This window comes from Heterodontus francisci, chromosome 8 (genome assembly GCF_036365525.1).
Source record: "Heterodontus francisci isolate sHetFra1 chromosome 8, sHetFra1.hap1, whole genome shotgun sequence".
NCBI lineage: Eukaryota > Metazoa > Chordata > Chondrichthyes > Heterodontiformes > Heterodontidae > Heterodontus > Heterodontus francisci.
In genome coordinates, this window is record NC_090378.1 from 21,509,089 (window position 1) to 21,528,690 (window position 19,602).

General features: G+C 42.7%; 1 protein-coding gene across 1 annotated transcript in view; it reads left to right on the forward strand.

The window, feature by feature from the left end:
* hfm1 (helicase for meiosis 1) overlaps positions 1-19,602 on the forward strand; it is a 186,011-nt gene that overhangs the window by 11,101 nt on the left and 155,308 nt on the right. Inside the window, exons 3-5 of the mRNA XM_068038040.1 lie at positions 4,735-4,847; positions 10,894-11,227; positions 13,639-13,874. Of these exons, the coding sequence (XP_067894141.1) occupies positions 4,735-4,847; positions 10,894-11,227; positions 13,639-13,874 (683 nt within the window). The remainder of the gene's footprint in view (positions 1-4,734; positions 4,848-10,893; positions 11,228-13,638; positions 13,875-19,602) is intronic.

Genomic DNA, 19,602 nt, shown 5'->3' on the forward strand with positions numbered 1-19,602 from the left:
TTTAGACTTGTCTTTTTAACATTGTTAGCCATCTAAGCTTTGTTTTGCACTATGGCCCCATTTGTTTCTCGCCCTTGTTTTCTCTGCCTTCCACTTTTGCTTCTTACCTTTCTGTCTTTCATTTCTATCCTTGTTTCCCCCTCCTCTGTCTCCCTGCTCAGATTCCCATCCCCCTACCATTCTACTTTAAACCCTCCCCGTCAGCACTAGCAAACACCCCCCCTGAGGAAATTGGTCCCAGTCCTGCCTAGATGCAACCCGTCCAGCTTGTACTGGTTCCACCTTCCCCAGAAACGGTCCCAATGTCCCAGGAATCTGAATCCCTCCCCCCGCACCATTTCTCCAGCCACGTATTCATTTGATATATCCTGCTATTTCTGCTCTCGCTAGCACGTGGCACTGGTAGTATTCCTGAGATTACTACCTTTGAGGTCCTACTTTTTAATTTACGTCCCAACTCCCTATATTCAGTTTGTAGGACATCATCCCTTTTTTTACCTATTTTGTTGCTACCGATATGTACCACGACAACTGGTTGCTCGCCCTCCCCTCTCAGAATGCTCTGCAGCCGCTCAGAGACATCCTTGACCCTAGCACCAGGGAGGCTACATACCATCCTGGAGCCAGTTTTGCGGCCGCAGAAACGCCTGTCTGTTCCCCTTATGATTGAATCCCCTATCACTACAGCCCTGCCTCCCCTCCTATGCAGCAGAGCCTGCCATGGTGCCATGAACTTGGCTCTTGCTGCTTTCCTGTGAACCATCTCCCCCAACAATATCCAAAGCGGTATATCTGTGAGAGAGGGGGATGGCCACAGGGGACTCCTGCACTACCTACCATCCTCTACTCTGCCTGGTGGTCACCCATTCCCTTTCTGCCTTTGCAGCATTTGCCTGCGGTGTGACCACCTCACTAAACGCGCTATCCACAACGATCTCAGCATCGCGAATGCTCCACAATGAATCCACCCACAGCTCCAGCTCCGTAATGCGGATAGCCAGTTGCTGCAGATGGACACACCTCCTGCACACACGGTCGTCAGGGACACTGGAAGCGTCCCTGATTTTCCACATAGCGTAGGAGGAGCATATCACGGGTGCAAGCTCTCCTGCCATGACTTACCTTTAGATTACTTAGTTACCCCCTTTAATTAAAAAATATTAATTACTTTAGGGTCTTTGTTCTACTCCAAACACTACCCACTACAATCTAAAGTCCTAACCTTTACTTTTGAAGCTACTGATAAATCCTACTAAAAATCAATACAGTTCACTAGTTAAAATAAATCTTACTCAAAAAAAAAGCTACTCACTAGTTCCTTATTATTAAGCTATTTACACAGGCACCCTAAAACTGGTGTACTAACTCAGCTATTTAGAGGTATTCCCTGACAGCAGTTACTCACCAACCAATCACCTTGCAGCTTTCCTGTGACGTCACTGTTCACTTTGTTCTCAAACTCCGGCATGCTTGGACTTCTCTCTGCTCCTTGCCTGGAAGGTAAGTGCTCTAGGCTGCGATCCTCGGGCTTGGCCTTGGTTTCTATCATATTAACACGATCCCAATGTGGCGAAGGAGTGGCTCGTGATAATAAATCTCTTGGGCTGCTCCAGACACTGCATTTGCTACCGAGGCAAACACTTTTAACCTGATTAATCTGAACAAGTGCTTTTTGGGAAAGTGTCATGCAGAACTCCTTCCATAATGAACCTTGGATATTGTAGTACTATTGCCACTGCGACATATCAAATTTAACTAACTGTGGATTTTCAAAATATCTGGTAAATAAGATCATTCTAAATAGAGATGGTCTGGGATAAATAGATGCCTTATTCAAATAAAATTCTGATCCAAACATGCAGTTTTAGTACATGACATTCATTCACATTATACAGTCTATTGCTGAAAATAGAGACATGTTGTCGAAGCTTTTTCGTCTTGCACTCATCAGGACAATCTGCAAGAATAGCCAATGTAAGGGAAAACAACAACTTATACTGCATGAGAAGAGAGTGCTGATTGGTTGGCAAGTGAACTCTGATTGGTGGAGGCATTACCATGGAGAATGCAGCAGTTTACAGTGACTGATAGTTAACTGCCAGGCTTTGTTTGAAATTTAATCCAGGCAGAATGACTCTGATTGGTCAAGGCATTGCCCTGAGGAAAGAACCAGCGAATGGCTGTTACTTATTTTGTTCAGCTGAAACAGGCGCAATGTTTGTACATATACCCTGGAAGGATAATGTATCCCAAAAACCTGAGCAACAGTTTCACCCTGCTACTGTGCAGTAGCAACACATGTGGTGTTCGCCACTAACAGGATGCTGCTGTCAAGCCAAAAAGACATCCTGCCTATCACACAAATGAGTAATGTGATATATGAATTTCAATGCCAGTGTGTTGCTAGGTATATAGGCTGTATGTCCCAAAGACTGGTGGATCATATCAAACAACATGTCCCTTCTGCTGTTCACAACGGGCAAGGTACAGGCCGTACCCAACCAGCCCATGCTTGCAAAACTCAAAACATGGTGTCCAATATTAGATGTGATTCCACGATTGGACAACATTTACTAAACAACCCTCCGTGTGCTAATTATGCTGACAACCAATTTAAGATTGTCAGTAGGGCTCACAGTGTGGCGCATTTGCGCATACTGGAAGCTAAATATCTTAATACACAGGGCCCTGTTCTTTGCAGAAAGAAAGAATATGTACAAACATTGCGCCTATTTCAGCTGAATAAAATAAATGACAGCCATTTGCTGGTTCATTCCGCAGGGCAATGCGTTGATCAATCAGAGTCAAGCTGCCTGGTTTAAATTTCAAACAAAGCTTGGCAGTTAACTGTCAGTCACCGTAAACTAATGCATTCTCCATGGCAATACCTCTACCAATCAGAGTTCACTTGCCAACCAATCAGCACTCTCTTCTCATGCAGTGTAAGTTGTTGTTTTCCCTCACATTGGTAATTCTTACGAATTGTCCTGATGAGTGCAAGATGAAAAGCTTCGACAACATGTCTTTATTTTCAGCAATACTCAAGTTCTGTACTACTAAACAACTATTTATACAATATATCTGATTTTCTTACAGCTATTGCCCATTTATTCGTGTTTCAAGGTTCAGTATATTGAAAATTATTCATCAGTTTCGTTCATGGATTGTTTTCAAATAATCCCATGGCATTCATAATGTCCACTTGGCTCACCAATACAGGCAGAAAGGGTCTCTTTAATATCTTACCCAAAGAAACGGCAACAATGCTGCTATCTCTTGTTTATGTAATAAAAGGGCCTACTGGCTCAATCAGGCAGGCGCTTTGGCTGCCGAATGGTAGACCCTTCCAAAGATAGCATTGGTCAGAGCAAGAATCGGGCAGTAAGTTTTGCCATACCATTTAGGGGTGCTACCGCCATGTTTTCGCGTAGCAATAGCAGTGAAGATCCCCCCCATACAATGCTATCCACTGAGCCAAGTTGATACTTGAAGAAGTGCATGTGCCATTATTAAGACAATTAATTTTTGGCTGATGCTGACATTTTTAAAGCGAGATTTGTCTGATCTAGCTGAAAGTTTGATGAACTTTTGGGGAGAAATTTATAATTAAATTTGGGATTAATTTCATTATTAAATTTGTTTGAAGGAATCATCAATGGTAAGGGCTTGCGTCACACCAAATTATGATAGCATTGGTGATTGTTAAAGCGGTGATGTACTAGGTAAGCTATTTAATTCAGGGGTATCAAAATCACAAGGTAGATGCATTAATTGAGAGAGGACTATGTGAATGTAGAAGTCTGGTAGATGGGTTTAATATATAAGGGCAAAGTAGAAGAGTCAATAGGTGAGATGCTGCTGAGGCATATTTCAGATCTATACGGGAAGCAGCAATAGCCCACAGATTTTCAGTGATCATCAGTTTTAATCTACAATCATAAAGATTTTGACCATATTCAAGAAGAAGACAAATATTAAAGTCAGTCTGGTGAGGCACACGAGATGAAAACATTTCCATTTGGAATTATAGGTCTTTGTAGAAAAATGGTTCAAAGAAAGAGTATCAATAACCTAGTATCTGTCAGTTTGGATGAAGTCAATTGAGATGTTTCAACTTGCCTCCATGCGAGGGCAATAAACTTTACCTGAAGAAGTTACCATGGAACTTCATTGGTAGCCTCAGATGATTTGGGAATCAAGATTGTCACAACCACTCTTTTCTATGTTAACATTTCTAAGATGTGTGCAGTCTGGATGAATGAAGGGAACACTCCATAATAAGCTCTGTAGAGAGTGTTTAGGTCTACAATGAACATAATTTGGAGAGTTTTGAATATCTCAGATGCTAAACAGCTCTGGTACTTGATGAAACCAAACAGAGTTCATGAAATATGTAATTGGAGTCCTCATTTGTGTTAACTATTAATCTAATTCCCCTTTAAGTTCTGGTAATACAGATAATATTTTATATTGTGGAAAGTTATATATTTAACACACTAAGCTAAAAAATATAAAGTGCTGGAAATACTCATCCGGTCAGGCAGCATCTGTGGAGAGAGAAACAGAGTTAATGTTTCAGGTCTGTGACCTTTCATCAGAACTCTCTCCACAGATGCTGCCTGACCTGCTGAATATTTCCAGCACTTTCTGTTTTTATTTCAGATTTCCAGCATCTGCAGTATTTTGCTTTTATTTAATTAAACTAAGAAGTATGTTCTTTTTATACTGTGATAGGAAACTTATCAATCAAGAAAAGACAAGTTGGCAGATTGCCCCTGCTCCACCGATTTCTGAAATACCAGCTGCTCAAGAATTGCAGAAAGAACTAGAAAGACTAAGATCTTCAGGTATAATGTATTATTTTAACATCTCCAAACCACTTTGTATTTTTTACTAGCATTGCTATTTCTAGAGTTTTTTTTAAGCAGTTTTATTTTTTTCCTTGTGCTTTTTCCTTTATTTTATTAATCACTTTGCGCAGCTGTTAACCTTGCATTCTTTGACCAATTTGGAGCAGAAAGTGAATATTCGTGTAATCCAACAATTCAAACATCAATTTGATTCTGTAGGTAGCTAATCAAAATTCTATGCATCGAAGAGAAAGTACGACTTGTAACAGGTTTCCATTTATAGATTAACTGTTGCACTGTATAAAGATATTTATTACTGCATTTTAATAAATTATCAGTCAGTCTTCTGTCATTAAGCCATTGTCTTTAGTCCTCGCAACAAACTCTATTTCCTAGCCACTGACTCCATCTCTTTCCCTGCAGCTGTCTGGGATTGAACCAGACTGTTTGCAACCTTGGTGTCATATTTGACCCTGAGATGAGCTTCCAACCATACATCTGCTCCATCACTAAGACCTCCTATTTCCATATCCATAACATTGTCCGACTCCACCTCCCCTTGGCTCATCTTCTGCCGAAACAATCCTCCATGCCTTTCTTGTGTCCAGACATGACTCTCCAAATGCACTCCTGGCTGGCCTCCCACCTTCTATCCCTCTGTAAACTTAAGGGATTTGAAAACTCAGCTGCTCCCATTCACCCATCACCCCTGCACTCACATACCTATATTGGCTCCCATTAAGCAATGTTCTAGATTTTAAAATTCTCATCCTTGTTCTCAAATCCCTCCATGGCCCTAGCTCTCTCCTCTCTGTAGCCTGCTCCAGCCCTACAGTGCTCCACGTTATCAGCGCTCCTCCAACTCTGGCCTCTTGAGCATCTCTGATTTTAATTGCTCCATCATTGGTGTCTGTGCCTTCAGCTGCCTGGGCCCTAAACTCTGGAATTCCTTCCCTAAACCTCTCCGTCTCTGGACTTCTCTTTCCTTCTTTAAGACACTCCTTAAAACCCACCTCTTTGACCAAGCTTTTTATGAAATGCCCTAATATCTCCTTACTTGGCTGAATGCCAAATTTTGTCTGATAATGCTCTAGTGAAGTGCCTTGGAATGTTTTATTATGTTAAGGGAGCTATGTAAATACAAGTTGCTATTGTTGATAAATTGATAGATGTCGCACATGAGAAGAACAAACAAGAATGCAATATAAAAGAGTGTGCTTTCATCTTTAAAGTTTTTTCATTGTAAATGCTGCAAGCTCTTAGTATCTTTACAAACTAGAAGATAAAGAAGTTATCAGATTGATAGAACTTCAAAATCAAAACAGAAAATTTTATAAGTGTACATGGTCTGTCATGGCATCAAAAAAATTATTTAATGTTTCAAGTAGAGACTTTTCATCAGAACATTCTGACATAGCATCTCCACTCAAAATGTTATACTATTTTTTCTAATTTCTGTTTCCAGATGCTGCCAAGCCTGTTGTGTATTTTCAGTGTTTACAGTTCTTATTTCAGATTTACATTTACAGTATTTTCTTTATATAGATCTTCAGTTCTGTCTTGTTATTCAACATCTTTACTTTGACTTGAAATAGTTTTTGGAATCTCTCATCAGTTTCTCATTGCTTATATGACATTACTTGCATACATTTTTGCACAAATATGATCGAGATCTTCAAAGATTTCTTTATTTTTTCTAGTTAACAGAACTAATATCAAGGCAGTTTCAATTAACTAAAGTCTGCTGCCAGTGCTATTTTATGTTCTTTTAGTGGTTCCAAGTGGCTGGAAATGGGAGAAAGGCTGCCTTTCTTATAAATAATCTATGATTGTTGAATCTAGATTTACCCAATTGCAAGCATTTTACCATGCTCATATAGTGAACAGTTTTGCTGGAATCTGAGATGGACCCAAATACCTTTTGCCTCCATTCTTTAAACAACACAAACATCACATTTTATAATATTTAGGATCAGAGTAGACTGCATTTTACCTCCTACAGGCAACAGCAGACCCTGCCATTATACCAAGTCTTAGAAGATCAATCACATTTGTACTTTCTGGGGGAAACACAGCACTTTTCCTAGGTACTGCATTCCAACCTTTTATAATGTTCTGCACTGACAGCCTGTCACTTGATAGCCAAATCATGGCCTTTGCATTGTCAATCAGCCAAGGACTTTTCAAACAGCATGGTAAATTCGTAGCGCTATGGCTTAATTAGCATACTAATCTATGGTTTTGCAGGCCCCAGGATTCAATGACATGCATTAATAACTAAAATTTATTATAATTTAACTTACATTTCTAGGATATAGTAAAATCCAAGGAAATTACAGTGGATTGATAGAAGTAAGTTGATAATAACAATCTCGTTTTTAATAGTTAAACACTTCCCAAAAGCTCCTTGTGAATGAGTGAAATATCTATACACATGCAAACTACTGTGCCGGGTTTGTGAGTACCAGGACTCACAGCAACGGAAGGCTGTGATTCTTGGCAGTAATATAAGTAGGATTGGGATCCACTCACTGCTCATCAAAGCAATCTTGGCCCATCATTTGCTTTTACTTGAGTAGCTTATTTTATATACAGTGATGTAATACTGTATGTAGTGATGTATTGCCACCTTAAAGGCCTTTGCAAGATGGGTATAACTGTGTATTTGGATTCCTACCTATTTTTAGTATTGCACATGGTGCTAAAACTGTTGAATGCAAATTGTGTCCTGTGTCCAATTTTTCCAGACTGCTTCATTTTTCTCTGTTCCAATCATGGGTTAAAGTTCCATGGGTGACAGTATCTGTATGTAAGCCTTGATTTTTGTGATCCCAGCAAAATCTGTTCTAGAAATGCCTGATTCCTTCGTCAGTTTTGCTTATAGCACATTGAAGTGCCTGTCTAATTTTGCAGCATCAGCTAATCTGAAAAATTGACAAAAGCTTGCAGCGCAGCTTTGTCTTTGAGCTGGTAGCTTGAAGTGGGCCTGTGTAACATCTGGCTAGTTGATTTAAAGGGATATGTGCATTTAAAGTAAGTTGTTGCTTATAGGGGAATAATATTGCTTTAGCCTTTATAACGTTTCAAAATGAGGTGAAAGGAAACCAATTTTGGAAGGTCAAAATAAATCATGTGCTCATGTGGTGAAGTGGTTCAGCATTTGACTCCCTTGTTTAATGCGTGGCAATGTGTACCTGCTATTTCATGGACTGGTGCAAAGATAGTTGCCCTGTTTGTCACTTAAAAGCATCCTCTCCAGAGAACAGCTGTATGCTTTGACATTCAAGAAATGGTGGGCAAGCTCAACTGCCTGAACATGTGTTATATCTATGATTCTCTCCAATCTTAGGAACTTGGAGCTGGATTTTACATTGGGCGGACGGGAGCTGGCCACCGACGTAAAAGTCGGTGGCAAACCCGCTTCCGTCTAGCCTGGGGATCCGTCCCACATTTTACGGGCCCCCAGGCTTTAATTGTTGTGAGGCGGGACTTCCACCCACTTGAGGGAGGAAGTCCTGCCTCATTGAGCTGCCAGCCAATCAGCGGACCAGCAGCTCTTAGTCCCAGCAGCGCCACCGCAAGCGGTGGCCACTGCTGGGGCTGCAGCTCAGTCGAAGACATGCAGTCAGGAGTCCAGGTAAGTTTTGGTTGCCTCGCCGGGGGTAATCGGTCAGGCACTGGCAAGGCAAGGGTGGTCGTTTGGGGGAAAGGGGGGCGTGTTGGGTCCTGGGGGTGGTTGGGGAAGTGGGGGCGGCCCTCAATCGGGCACCCTGTGCCTGATTTTCAGGGCCCACCACCCGGGATGCTGAGAAGCTGCCAGCTTTTACCTGGCGGCCTTTCCCTGCTCCAGGAAACCGTTTGCCACACGTAGAATCCGCGTGGAGGCGGGCGAAGGCCCTTAAGTGGCCGTTAAGTGGCAACTTAAGGGCATTGATTGGCTTGGGGCGGGCGGCCTGTTTTTCACACACCCCCCCCCCCCCCGCCCTCCCTAAAGGGTAGCGAAGGAGGGAGCAGATCGGGAAGGCCTCCTGTAGCCTCCCGCTCCATTTTACGCCATCCCCCAGTCACCATCCGGCTCCTTGGGGTTGTGTAAAATTCCGGCCTTGGTGTCTGAGAAACATTGTGAACCTTGTTGAGTTGATGCCTGCTTTCCACAGGAAAAACGATAAGTGTATTGTCTATTCCAATCTATCTGGAACAAGGCCTCAGTCATCTGTTTGATGAATCTATGGACAGCTGATTGACTGATTTAACATCTAGCAGATATAGTTGATAGCTTGGAAGGATCCAATATTGTACATGTTTAATACACACCCAGGAGTACATCTGTGTTCTGCAAGCTGTCTACACATTGGCCTCCCAAAGAATGGCATAGCTATGTGCCGACCTATTTTGTGAAGTGAATGTGCCAAACAGGTCGTCTCTGACCTTCTTAAGAAGCACTGTCTGGGTCAATTAAAGCACGGCTAGAGATCAGACAGATGTGTACATGATGCCTAAATTACTATGCATTTGCATTTATTGTCCCTTCAAGAGCTACTCTTTCTCCTCCAAATTTAGGAGTGCCTTTGGAACTCCCAAAAGAATTTTTACCTCGTCTGTTTTGGTTGTTGTAAACAAAAAAGCAACTGAAAGAATAATGCAAATGCAAAACATTGGCGCCAACATTAACAAGATTAGAGATAAAACTTTCTCATCAAAAGTTACACAGTGATATTCATGTTTTAGAAGCTTATTCCAACAGGCTAGGCAGTCCACACATTACAGAACTAGTTCAAATGGGCAAGCACTGTTGCCAGTGAGGAAGCAGCTAGAAAATCACAAAATCAATGAGGGACCTATTTAAATAATTTAGGAGACTTAGGAGGTTTGTGCTGGCCACCATTGCAGACTGAAAAATGCTGGCTTGTTTCCTGACCAGGAAATTGCATCTGCTGTGAATAAGGCACGCTAGCCTGCATACTCAATTTTGCACCCTGTGCTTACGGCAACAGATCCTCGTTAAATTGTCCCTGCAGTATATAGGTACGATGAAAATGTAGACAAAAATTCAGCAGTGTTGCCTAATACAGATAATCTTTTTTGTCAATATACTTGTAAATCACTGCCTTTTTTATTATGATTTCACTTTTCTGTTCTTCGTCATACCTTATCGCTGTTCAGTTTTGGAGTTGTTTTCTATATATTTAAACAGCTTTATGGGTAAAATGTGTAAATTTAAATATATCCAACTGAAAGTAAGGAAGGAATCGTGCAAGTGTTTGAAGATAGGCAGGTAAGAGAAAATGTCTTGGTGTAACTTATTGGAGAGTGAAGATTAAATTTATTATGTAAATGTTTGACAATATGGAGGTTTATAAAAGCTGCAGTATGAAACACAACTAGATATATAAAGAAAATGATAAAGAAATGAGAAACAGTTCTGATAATGTTTATTTTTTTGAAAGGGTATGAAGTAGTTAAGGAATAAATCTAGTGTACTGGAGATTTTTTTGTTTTGGAATTATATAATTGTTTAAAAAAACAAATACTTTGTATGCTTCACTGTATTAAAAATGTAGAATTGCAGAATTTTACAGGAAGGGGCTATTCAGCCCATGGAGCCTGCACCAGCTTTCTGAAAGAGCACTCCACTTAGTCTTATTTCCCCTGCCCTCTCCAGATAACCCTCAAAAATTTAATTTTTCACATATTTAAAAGCTATCATGAACTCTTCCTCTACTGTGCTTTCTGATAGAACGATCAGTTAAACCCTAGATTTGAGTTAACAGCCAGCATTGAAGCTTGGACCTGAATCATAGTCGTGGGAGAAAGTGTGTTAACTGCTAATGCTTGTTTGTTGCTTCTTAATCTTTATGTACTGATTAAAGGCAAACTCACTGCACTGACACCAAATCTGTGTGTTACATCAAACTTTTAAAATTATATTATTATACTAATTTTACTTCGCATTTTCAAATTTTTATTCATTTAAATCTTGTTGATCCTGATTTAGTGCTTACCCTGTCAGACAATACATCTTAACTTTGTTTTATTTTTGCAGGCATCAATCAGTCACAGAAGAGATTTGTGCCACCTTTAAAGAAGAAAACTGAAAATGAATGCCAGTCACAAATGGTTTTTGATTGCCAATATATGCATACCCCAATCAAACGTAAAACATTTGAAATAGGGTTAAATAACTCCCTAAAAGATCAACCTCAGCTTAGGTTCAGAAGTGACAATTCTATTCCTTCAACCATCCTGTTAAATGACAACAGTAAAGGTCACAGCAGACATCAGCATGAAGAGACATTTGATAATTTGAATTGTCTTAGTACTTCACATCATAATGCTGAGGAGAAGGATGAAAGTGCTAACTCTTTGTTCAAAAAAAGGTAATCTTCTCCATTTTGTGTTATGCAGAGCATCCCGTGTTTTTCTGCAGCCAGGTTTGACAATGATTGTACCACTCTGCATTCAAATTTCCAAAGGAACTGATTAGGAAGTGAACATGAGTACAAACCTAACTTATTGCAAGCAAGCTTAGTTTTGAGGAAATGCCCAAATAAGTGTTTCAGTCAGGCAAGTTGATGATTAAGAGATTGTGGGGAGGTGATGTAATTTTAACTTAACCCAGCTGATGAGGTTGGAGAGGCTGACCATTTTACATCTCTCCCTATGTTTACATTCCATTGACTTCAATGAAAAATGTAATGGCGGGGGAGGGCGGTGGGGGGGGGGGGGGGAGAATGGGCAGGGGAAATGACTGGCAAATCCAAACCCATCAGTTTCCCAACAGTCAGGCTATGTTAAAACTGTCCTCATCGCCTTTGCTTCCACAAATGGTTCAGTGCATTTGTCCAATGAGTAGCTGAACCATACAAACATTGAAGCTCTAGGTAAAATCCTATGTCTGCAAAGTAAGCTAATCTCATTTGGAGCAGTGGTCCTGGCATTGTAATTGGTATGAATGCCTCTGGGTTAGGTAGGGGAAAGCTGGTATGATTGCTGACTGGTGACTGCTGCTGGAACTGTTCCTGTGTGCATTTGTAGAAAGGAGAGAATCAGGTGTGATTTTCCCTCTAATAAAATACCATGCCTCACTATCAAAGTTTACTTTCAAAGTAAAATGACCACTTGGGCAAGGTCCCAGAGTGCATTTGATAGCCACAAAATGGTATTCCATCAATGGGTTTTCATGGGAGTGAACAAAATCAGCAAAAGATATTTAAAATAAGGCTCGGTCCTCTTGATCCTGAAATGGAGAGTCCATCGTTCCTGTTTATTACCAGCGAGGGGGTTGGGAGTCCACTTCATTTGGACTAGAATGTTGTATTTCAAATGAAGGAGGCTGTGGGCAGATCTTCTACCTGCCCCCCATATCAAGGGGGTGTGTTGAAGGAAGTTTCAGAGATCCCCCTAGCAAATTTCTCACTTCATACCCTTGAAGACCTCAGCATAATTCACACATAGAACTTAGCTGAAGTCCCTTTGAGGCTTTTAGAAGCTCCAAATCTTCACTAGAGTAAGGTAATCAATACCAGAACAGATGAGTTATCTTCCTTCGCCAAAATGGCTTTCATGGGAGCCAGAATGAAAACAAATATTTTTTCTTTGGCCCAATTGGGTTTCTGCAGGTCTCCACTCAGCCTTACAATCTCTATTGATGTGCCCTGCAAGTTCCAGGGCAAATGGCCCTGTCCTTGAAGTTGGGATAGGTCTCTTTCTGACTTTGGATTCTGGTTCCTCATAACTACTTATGCAGGTGGGGCAGGGCCACAATCATAATGGAAACTGTCTGTATAAACATGGTCACCCTGTAATTACACACTTTCTGCTCCCCCCACCCCTCCAATGTGGAAGTGTTGCACCACGACCACTGGCAGTAGGGTAAAATTACAACTAGATGCGTTTACAGAGGTAGTTTCCATTATAAATGTTGACATAAAAATATAATTGAACATAAAAATAAGGACAGAATGTATAAATTAAAAATGAAAATCAAATTACATCCTTGCGTCCTGGTCCAGTTATCTCCATGATTGCACTGCTTGGGGGCTAGATGGAGCAGGAGTGTTTCTCCCATGCCCAACAAGCTTACCACGTTATGATTGGACCCTTGTGGCTGTCTGATCAATCCCCCAACGATGTCCAATTCACGCCTCCCCCCACCCCCACCCCCGACAATGAATTACTGCACCCTCCCGCCCCCGCAATGTCAGAACCTCTCATGATCTCCAACCTCCACCGCGATCAACTGAACTCCACCCACAAGCATGTAGCCTGTCTGTCTGGCTAGCTGTCAGGTGGGAAATCAGTTGAAAAAAATTTAAAAGACTTCCTGCAGATATATTCTGCAGGATGTGCGTGAAATCCTCACTTCAGGGTTTCCCATCCAAAAATCACCTCCTCCCACCCTCTGGCTCTCTTCCTGGCCTGGAGTAATATGATTCTTGTGTAAAGTACCAAACCAAAGCTTTCATCATGGATCCTTTGAACTAGCCATCTAAAACGTGCCAAGATACTTGGAATTGTTTTTTTGGTATTTTAAGAAGTTTGATAAATAATTTTATTGTATTCTTTAGCTAAGTCGAAATACTGTTTCCCTTCCTAACAGCACTGTGGGTGTACCTACCCCACATGGACTGCAGCGATTCAACAAGGCAGCTCGCCACCACTTCCCAAGGGCAATTAGGGATGGGCAATATGTGCTGGCCTAGCCAGCGACGCCCACATCCCATGAATGAATTTTTAAAAAATCTGAAATACGTGGCACTTTTAAATGTATTTATCTCTCTTCCTATAGATTATTTAAAATGCCGATGCCAACCAAAGCAGCAAATAATCTCACAATTGTCAACTGCCCACCTATTCTTGACAAGTCCTTGTTACAGGATGAAAAATATGATTTTAGAAATGTTGCCGAAAAGCACAGTGAGTATGGTGTAATCGACCGTACCAAACAGAAACATCAGAATGACACTCAGTCTCTGAAAAAAGCACACGTACTTCCAATGGTGCCACAGAAGCTTAATGTAAAAGGTAAGGGATATTATTATAGCAGGTATAATTGGACAAGTTTTGCACCCTTTGGTGAATTATTGTGAGGGCATCAGCAAAAAGGTGGTGCAATGTCAGGAGAAACTTTGGCTTTGGAGTCTGAAAAGTCCTGTCAGTCCTTCTTTGTTCAACTTGAAATAGTGCACTGGATTAACAATTTCTATTTAATTTAGTATCTTTTAAACTTTTTGAAGTCCTCTTTCATTTCCTTGCTTTCAAGCTAATGTGTCCAAGGCTGGATTTCCATCTTCCACTGGATGATGGTGGCAGCAGGATTCTGACTGGCATCCTAGCCTCGTCATGCTCCCAGTTTCACCAGCAGTGCCTAGTTTACTATGCAGGGTGAGCTCCCAGGTAGATTCTTGGTGGTGCCCAACAAAATTCAATATTGTAATGAGGTACCCATTGCACTGCTTCACAGAGAATCAGAGATCATTAAAAGGGCAGAAGCGCTTCAGAGTTTCTTTGGCATATCTGGACAAGAGGTTCTTATTAGGCTTTGGGTCCTCTAGAGGCAAAGAAGGGACAATTGCTCACTACTATGCTTTCTCCCTCCAACATTGGCACTAACAAAGTTTGCTGTCAGCCCCTGGGTATACTAATCCTTCTCTCCTGGTAGTCCCCTGGCGTCATTAGTAAGCAGAAGATGGAGAAATTGGCTGGTTTCCTGGGCAGCCTCTCTGTCATTTTATTGTGGTCGGGTGGGGGACGGGTGCCGATGTCCATAATTCATGCTAGGTGGGAAGGAAGAAATATTTCTATGGGATTCAGTGATGGACCACCAAATTTTCCTTTATTTTTGTTTCCATACTGCCTGAAAAAGTGCTGTATGCAATTTTCAAACCCCAGCTTTTCCTACTTTTCCATGTATCACTCCAGCCATTTTTGTTCAATATTGCTGTAGCACTAGCAAGATGTGCTACGGGGGTAATTCCTTCTTAGTGATGATGCCAGGATAGTCCTGCTATACAGTGCTTCCTGACATTGAAAGACCAAGGCTAAGAGGAAATAGCATCAGTAATGGTGTGAGATAGGAACAGAAGGAAATGTGGTTCAGCTAGTTGATAGAGAGGGAGGGGTTTGAGAAAGGTACCAAATGGCAGGGCAGTTTGAAGCTAACATGAAGTGTTTGGGGGGGGAGACTGAACTGACAGTTGAGAGGGCAGTGAATTGTTTGAGGTGGAGATGTTGCATGAACAGCAAATTCATTCTGAAAGTATCAAACATAAATGTTGTTTCACAAAGGTTAGTAAAATCTTCCATTACAACAATTGGCAAATATCAGTAATCATGTCTTTTCTGCAACTTCTGTTCTTTAATCCTCCCAGTTATGTGCATTTGCAAGAATTATAAGATAAAAAGTGGGGTTTGGCATCTACACACTATTCCAGTCCTTGGTTTATGCCATAGCACATGATAGATGCACTATAGTAAATGTGGGTCAAAAGAATAAAAAAATAAATTTAGATTTATGTAGTGCCTTACTTCTCTTAGAAAGGGCCTAAAGCACATCAGATACAATGAATTCCTTTGAAGTGCAGCCATGGTCATTATGTATATGATTATGATCATTATGATCTAAGTATATGCTTATTGCAATTAAAAATGAATAAAATATTGCACCAGAATTGTGGTTCATATGGTATATAATAAATATTCATGCAGTATGATGAATTACTAGGATAGAGCTGTAATGTCTTCTGGAGCTGAATTTTACCAGCCCTTTGACGTCACGGCGCTGGGGCCAGTAAAATTCTGTGGAGAAAGGCCCGCCTCGACCCTCGACGTCGAGAAGGACCTGCTGTATATTACCGGCAGTTGGGGGACCTCAGTGCGGTCCCCCCGCCCCTCCATCCCCCCCCCCACCCCGTCTTGTGGCGGGCCCTTCAACTCCATATGAAAATTGACATTAATGATATTCAGAATAACACAGTGCGGCGCCCGAATAAAATTCAGCCCCTAGTATTTTCAATCTGTGTACCTTGTGATGCTTAACTAGGTCACCCAAACTATAAAACTTTGAAATAACAACAGGAAATGCTGGAAATACTCAGCACGTCTGACAGCAGCTGTGGAGAGAGAAACAGAATTCTGATGAAAGATCATCAAACTGAAACATTGGCCAGAATTTTACCCTCAGTGGACAGGAGCCTGGCAAACCCACCTCCGCCTAGCCTGGGGATCCGATCTGCATTTTGCGGTCCCCAAGCCTTTAATTGGTCTGAGGTGGGACCTCCACCTCATTGAGGCAGGAAGTCCCTCTGATTGGCCAGCAGCTCTCTGTCCCAGCATCGCCACCGGGAGAGGTGGCCACTGCTGGGACTGCAACCCAGCATTGCAAAGACGATGTCAGGGAGTCCCGGAACCAAGGTAAGTTTTTGGTGTCTCGCCGGGGGTGATTGGTTGGGCCCCGGCAAGGCAAGGGTGGTGATTGGGAGGATGGGGGGGGCATGTTGGGTGGTTGGGGCAGTGGGGGCGGCCCTCCGTCGGCCACAGGGGGCCTGATCATAAGGGCCCCCCCTTCCTCCAGGCCATCAGGTAGCTGCCTGCTTTTGTCTGGTGGCTTCTCTTGGGCCTGGGCTGCCCGACCAGCCATGGGTAAAATCCCCGTGGCAGTGGGCGGAAGCCCTTATGTGGCCGTTAAGTGGCCACTTAAGGGCCTTGATTGGGCTGGAGCGGGCAGGCTGTTTATCGCTGCCCTGCATAAAGTGGAGGCAGGAGCAGGTCAGGAAGGGCCCCCCAAGCCTCCAGCTCCATTTTACACCCCTGGCCGCTACCTTCCCGCTATTTGGGGGTGCGTAAAATTCCGACCATTAACTCTCTCTCCACAGATGCTGCCAGACAAAAGAACATAAGAAATAGGAGCAGGAGTCATAAAGTCATTTACAGCACAGAAAAAGGCCATTCAGCCCATAGAGTCCATGCTGGAGCTTAGGGCATTGGCAGCTGAAGGCATGGCCACTAAAGCTGGAATAGTCAAGTCTCGAACTAATAGGCCATTTAGCCCTTCGCGCCTGATCCGCCATTCAATAAGATCACGGCTGATCTGATCGTGGTCTTAACTCCACTTTCTTGCCTGCCACCATAACCCTTGACTCCCTTGTCAATCAAAAACCTGTCTAACTCAGCCTTGAATATATTCAATGACCCAGCCTCCACTGCCCGCTGGGGAAGAGAATTCCAAACACTAACGACCAGAGAAGAAATTCCTCCTCATCTCAGTCTTAAATGGGAGACCCCTTAATTTGAACCTGGGCCCCCTAGTTCTAGATTCCCCTGCAAGGAGAAACATCCTCTCAGCATCTACCCTGTCAAGCCCCCTTTGAATCCTATATGTTTCAATAAGATCACCTCTCAATCTTTTACACTCCAACGTATAGGCCCAACCTGCTCAACCTTTCCTCTGAAGACAAACCCCTCAGCCCATGAATCAGCCTAGTGAACCTTCTCTGAACTACTTCCAATGCAAATATGTCCCTCTTTAAATAAGGTGGCCTAAACAGTACACAGTCCTCTGGGTGTGGTCTCACCAATATCCTGTACAGTTGGAGCAAGACTTCCCTACTTTTATAAAATAAGAACAAGAACTGCTGGAAATACTCAGCAGGTCTGGCAGCATCTGTGGAGAGAGAAGCAGAGTTAACGTTTCAGGTCAGTGACCCTTCTTCAGAACTAGCAAATATTAGAAATGTAAAAGGTTATAAGCAAGTAAAGCGGGGGTGGGGCAAGAGATAACAAAGGAGAAGGTGTAAATAGGACAAGGTCACAGAATATCTGACCAGAAGGACATGGAGCAAAGGCAAACTATGTTAATGGTGTGTTGAAAGACAAAGCATTAGTACAGATAGGGTATTAATGGACTGAAAGTTGAACAGCCGCAAGTACAAACATGAAAAAAAACAGTGGGTAAGCAAACTGAACAAACTAAGATGCAATAAAATAAACACACACAAAAGAATATATATATTAAAAAAAAGGAAAAAGAAAAAAATAACTGAAAATAAAAGTAAAATGGGGGGTCCATCATGCTCTGAAATTATTGAACTCAATATTCAGTCCGGCAGGCTGTATTGTGCCTAATCGGTAAATGAGATGCTGTTCCTCGAGCTTGCGTTGATGTTCACTGGAACACTGCAGCAACCCAGGACAGAGATGTGAGCATGAGAGCAGGGGGGAGTGTTGAAATGGCAAGCAACTGGAAGCTCGGGGTCCTGCTTGCGGACTGAGCGGAGGTGTTCTGCAAAGCGATCACCCAGTCTGCGTTTGGTCTCCCCAATGTAGAGGAGACCACATTGTGAGCAGCGAATACAGTATACTACATTGAAAGAAGTACAAGTAAATCACTGCTTCACCTGAAAGGAGTGTTTGGGGCCTGGGATAGTGAGGAGAGAGGAGGTAAATGAGCAGGTATTACACCTCCTGTGATTGCAGGGGAAGGTGCCATGGGAAGCGGACGAGGTGGTGGGGGTAATGGAGGAGTGGGCCAGGGTGTCACGGAGGGAATGATCCCTTCGGAATGCTGACGGGAAGGGAGGGGAAGATGCGATTGGTAGTGGCATCACGCTGGAGGTGGCGGAAATGGCGGAGGATGATCCTTTGGATATGGAGGCTGATGGGGTGAAAAGTGAGGACAAGGGGAACCCTGTCATGGTTCTGGGAGGGAGGGGAAGGGGTGAGGGTAGAGGTGTGGGAAATGGGCTGGACACGGTTGAGGGCCCTGTCAACAACAGTGGGGGGGAATCCTCGGTTGAGTAAAAAGGAAGACATATCAGAAGCGCTGTCATGGAAGGTAGCATCATCCGAGCAGATGCGTCGGAGACGGAGAAACTGGGAGAATGGAATGGAGTCCTTACAGGAGGCAGTGTGTGAAGAAGGGTAGTCGAGGTAGCTGTGGGAGTCAGTGGGCTTATAATGGATATTAGTAGACAGCCTATCACCAGAGATGGAGATAGAGAAGTCGAGGAAGGGAAGGGAAGTGTCGGAGATGGACCATGTAAAGGTGAGAGAAGGGTGGAAATTAGAAGCAAAGTTGATAAAGCTTTCTAGTTCGGGGCGGGAGCAGGAAATGGCACTGATACAGTTATCAATGTACTGGAAAAAGAGTTGGGGGAGGGGGCCTGAGTAGGACTGGAACAAGGAATGTTCGACATATCCCACAAAAAGACAGGCATAACTAGGACCCATGCGGGTACCCATTGCAACACCTTTTACTTGAAGGAAGTGAGTGGAGTTGAAGGAGAAGTTGTTCAATGTGAGAACATGTTCAGCCAGGCGGAGGAGGGTGGTGGTGGATGGGGACTGGTTGGGCCTCTGTTCAAGGAAGAAGCGGAGAGCCCTCAAATCGTCCTGGTGGGGGATGGAGGTGTAGAGAGATTGGACGTCCATAGTGAAGAGGAGGCAGTTAGGGCCAGGAAACTGGAAATTGTCAACTTTTATATTCCACCCTCCTTGCAATAAAGGCCAACATTACATTTGCCTTCCTAATTACTTGCTGTACCTGCATGTTAATTTTTTATGATTCATGTACAAGGACACCCAGGTCCTTCTGTACCACAGCATTCTCCAGTCTTTCTGCAATTAAATAATATTCTTCCTGCCAAAGTGGGCAACCTCACTTTTTCCTACATTATATTCCATCTGCCACCATGTTGCCCGCTCACTTAATCTGTCTATATCGCTTTGCAGCTCTTTGTGTCCTTCTCACAGCTTG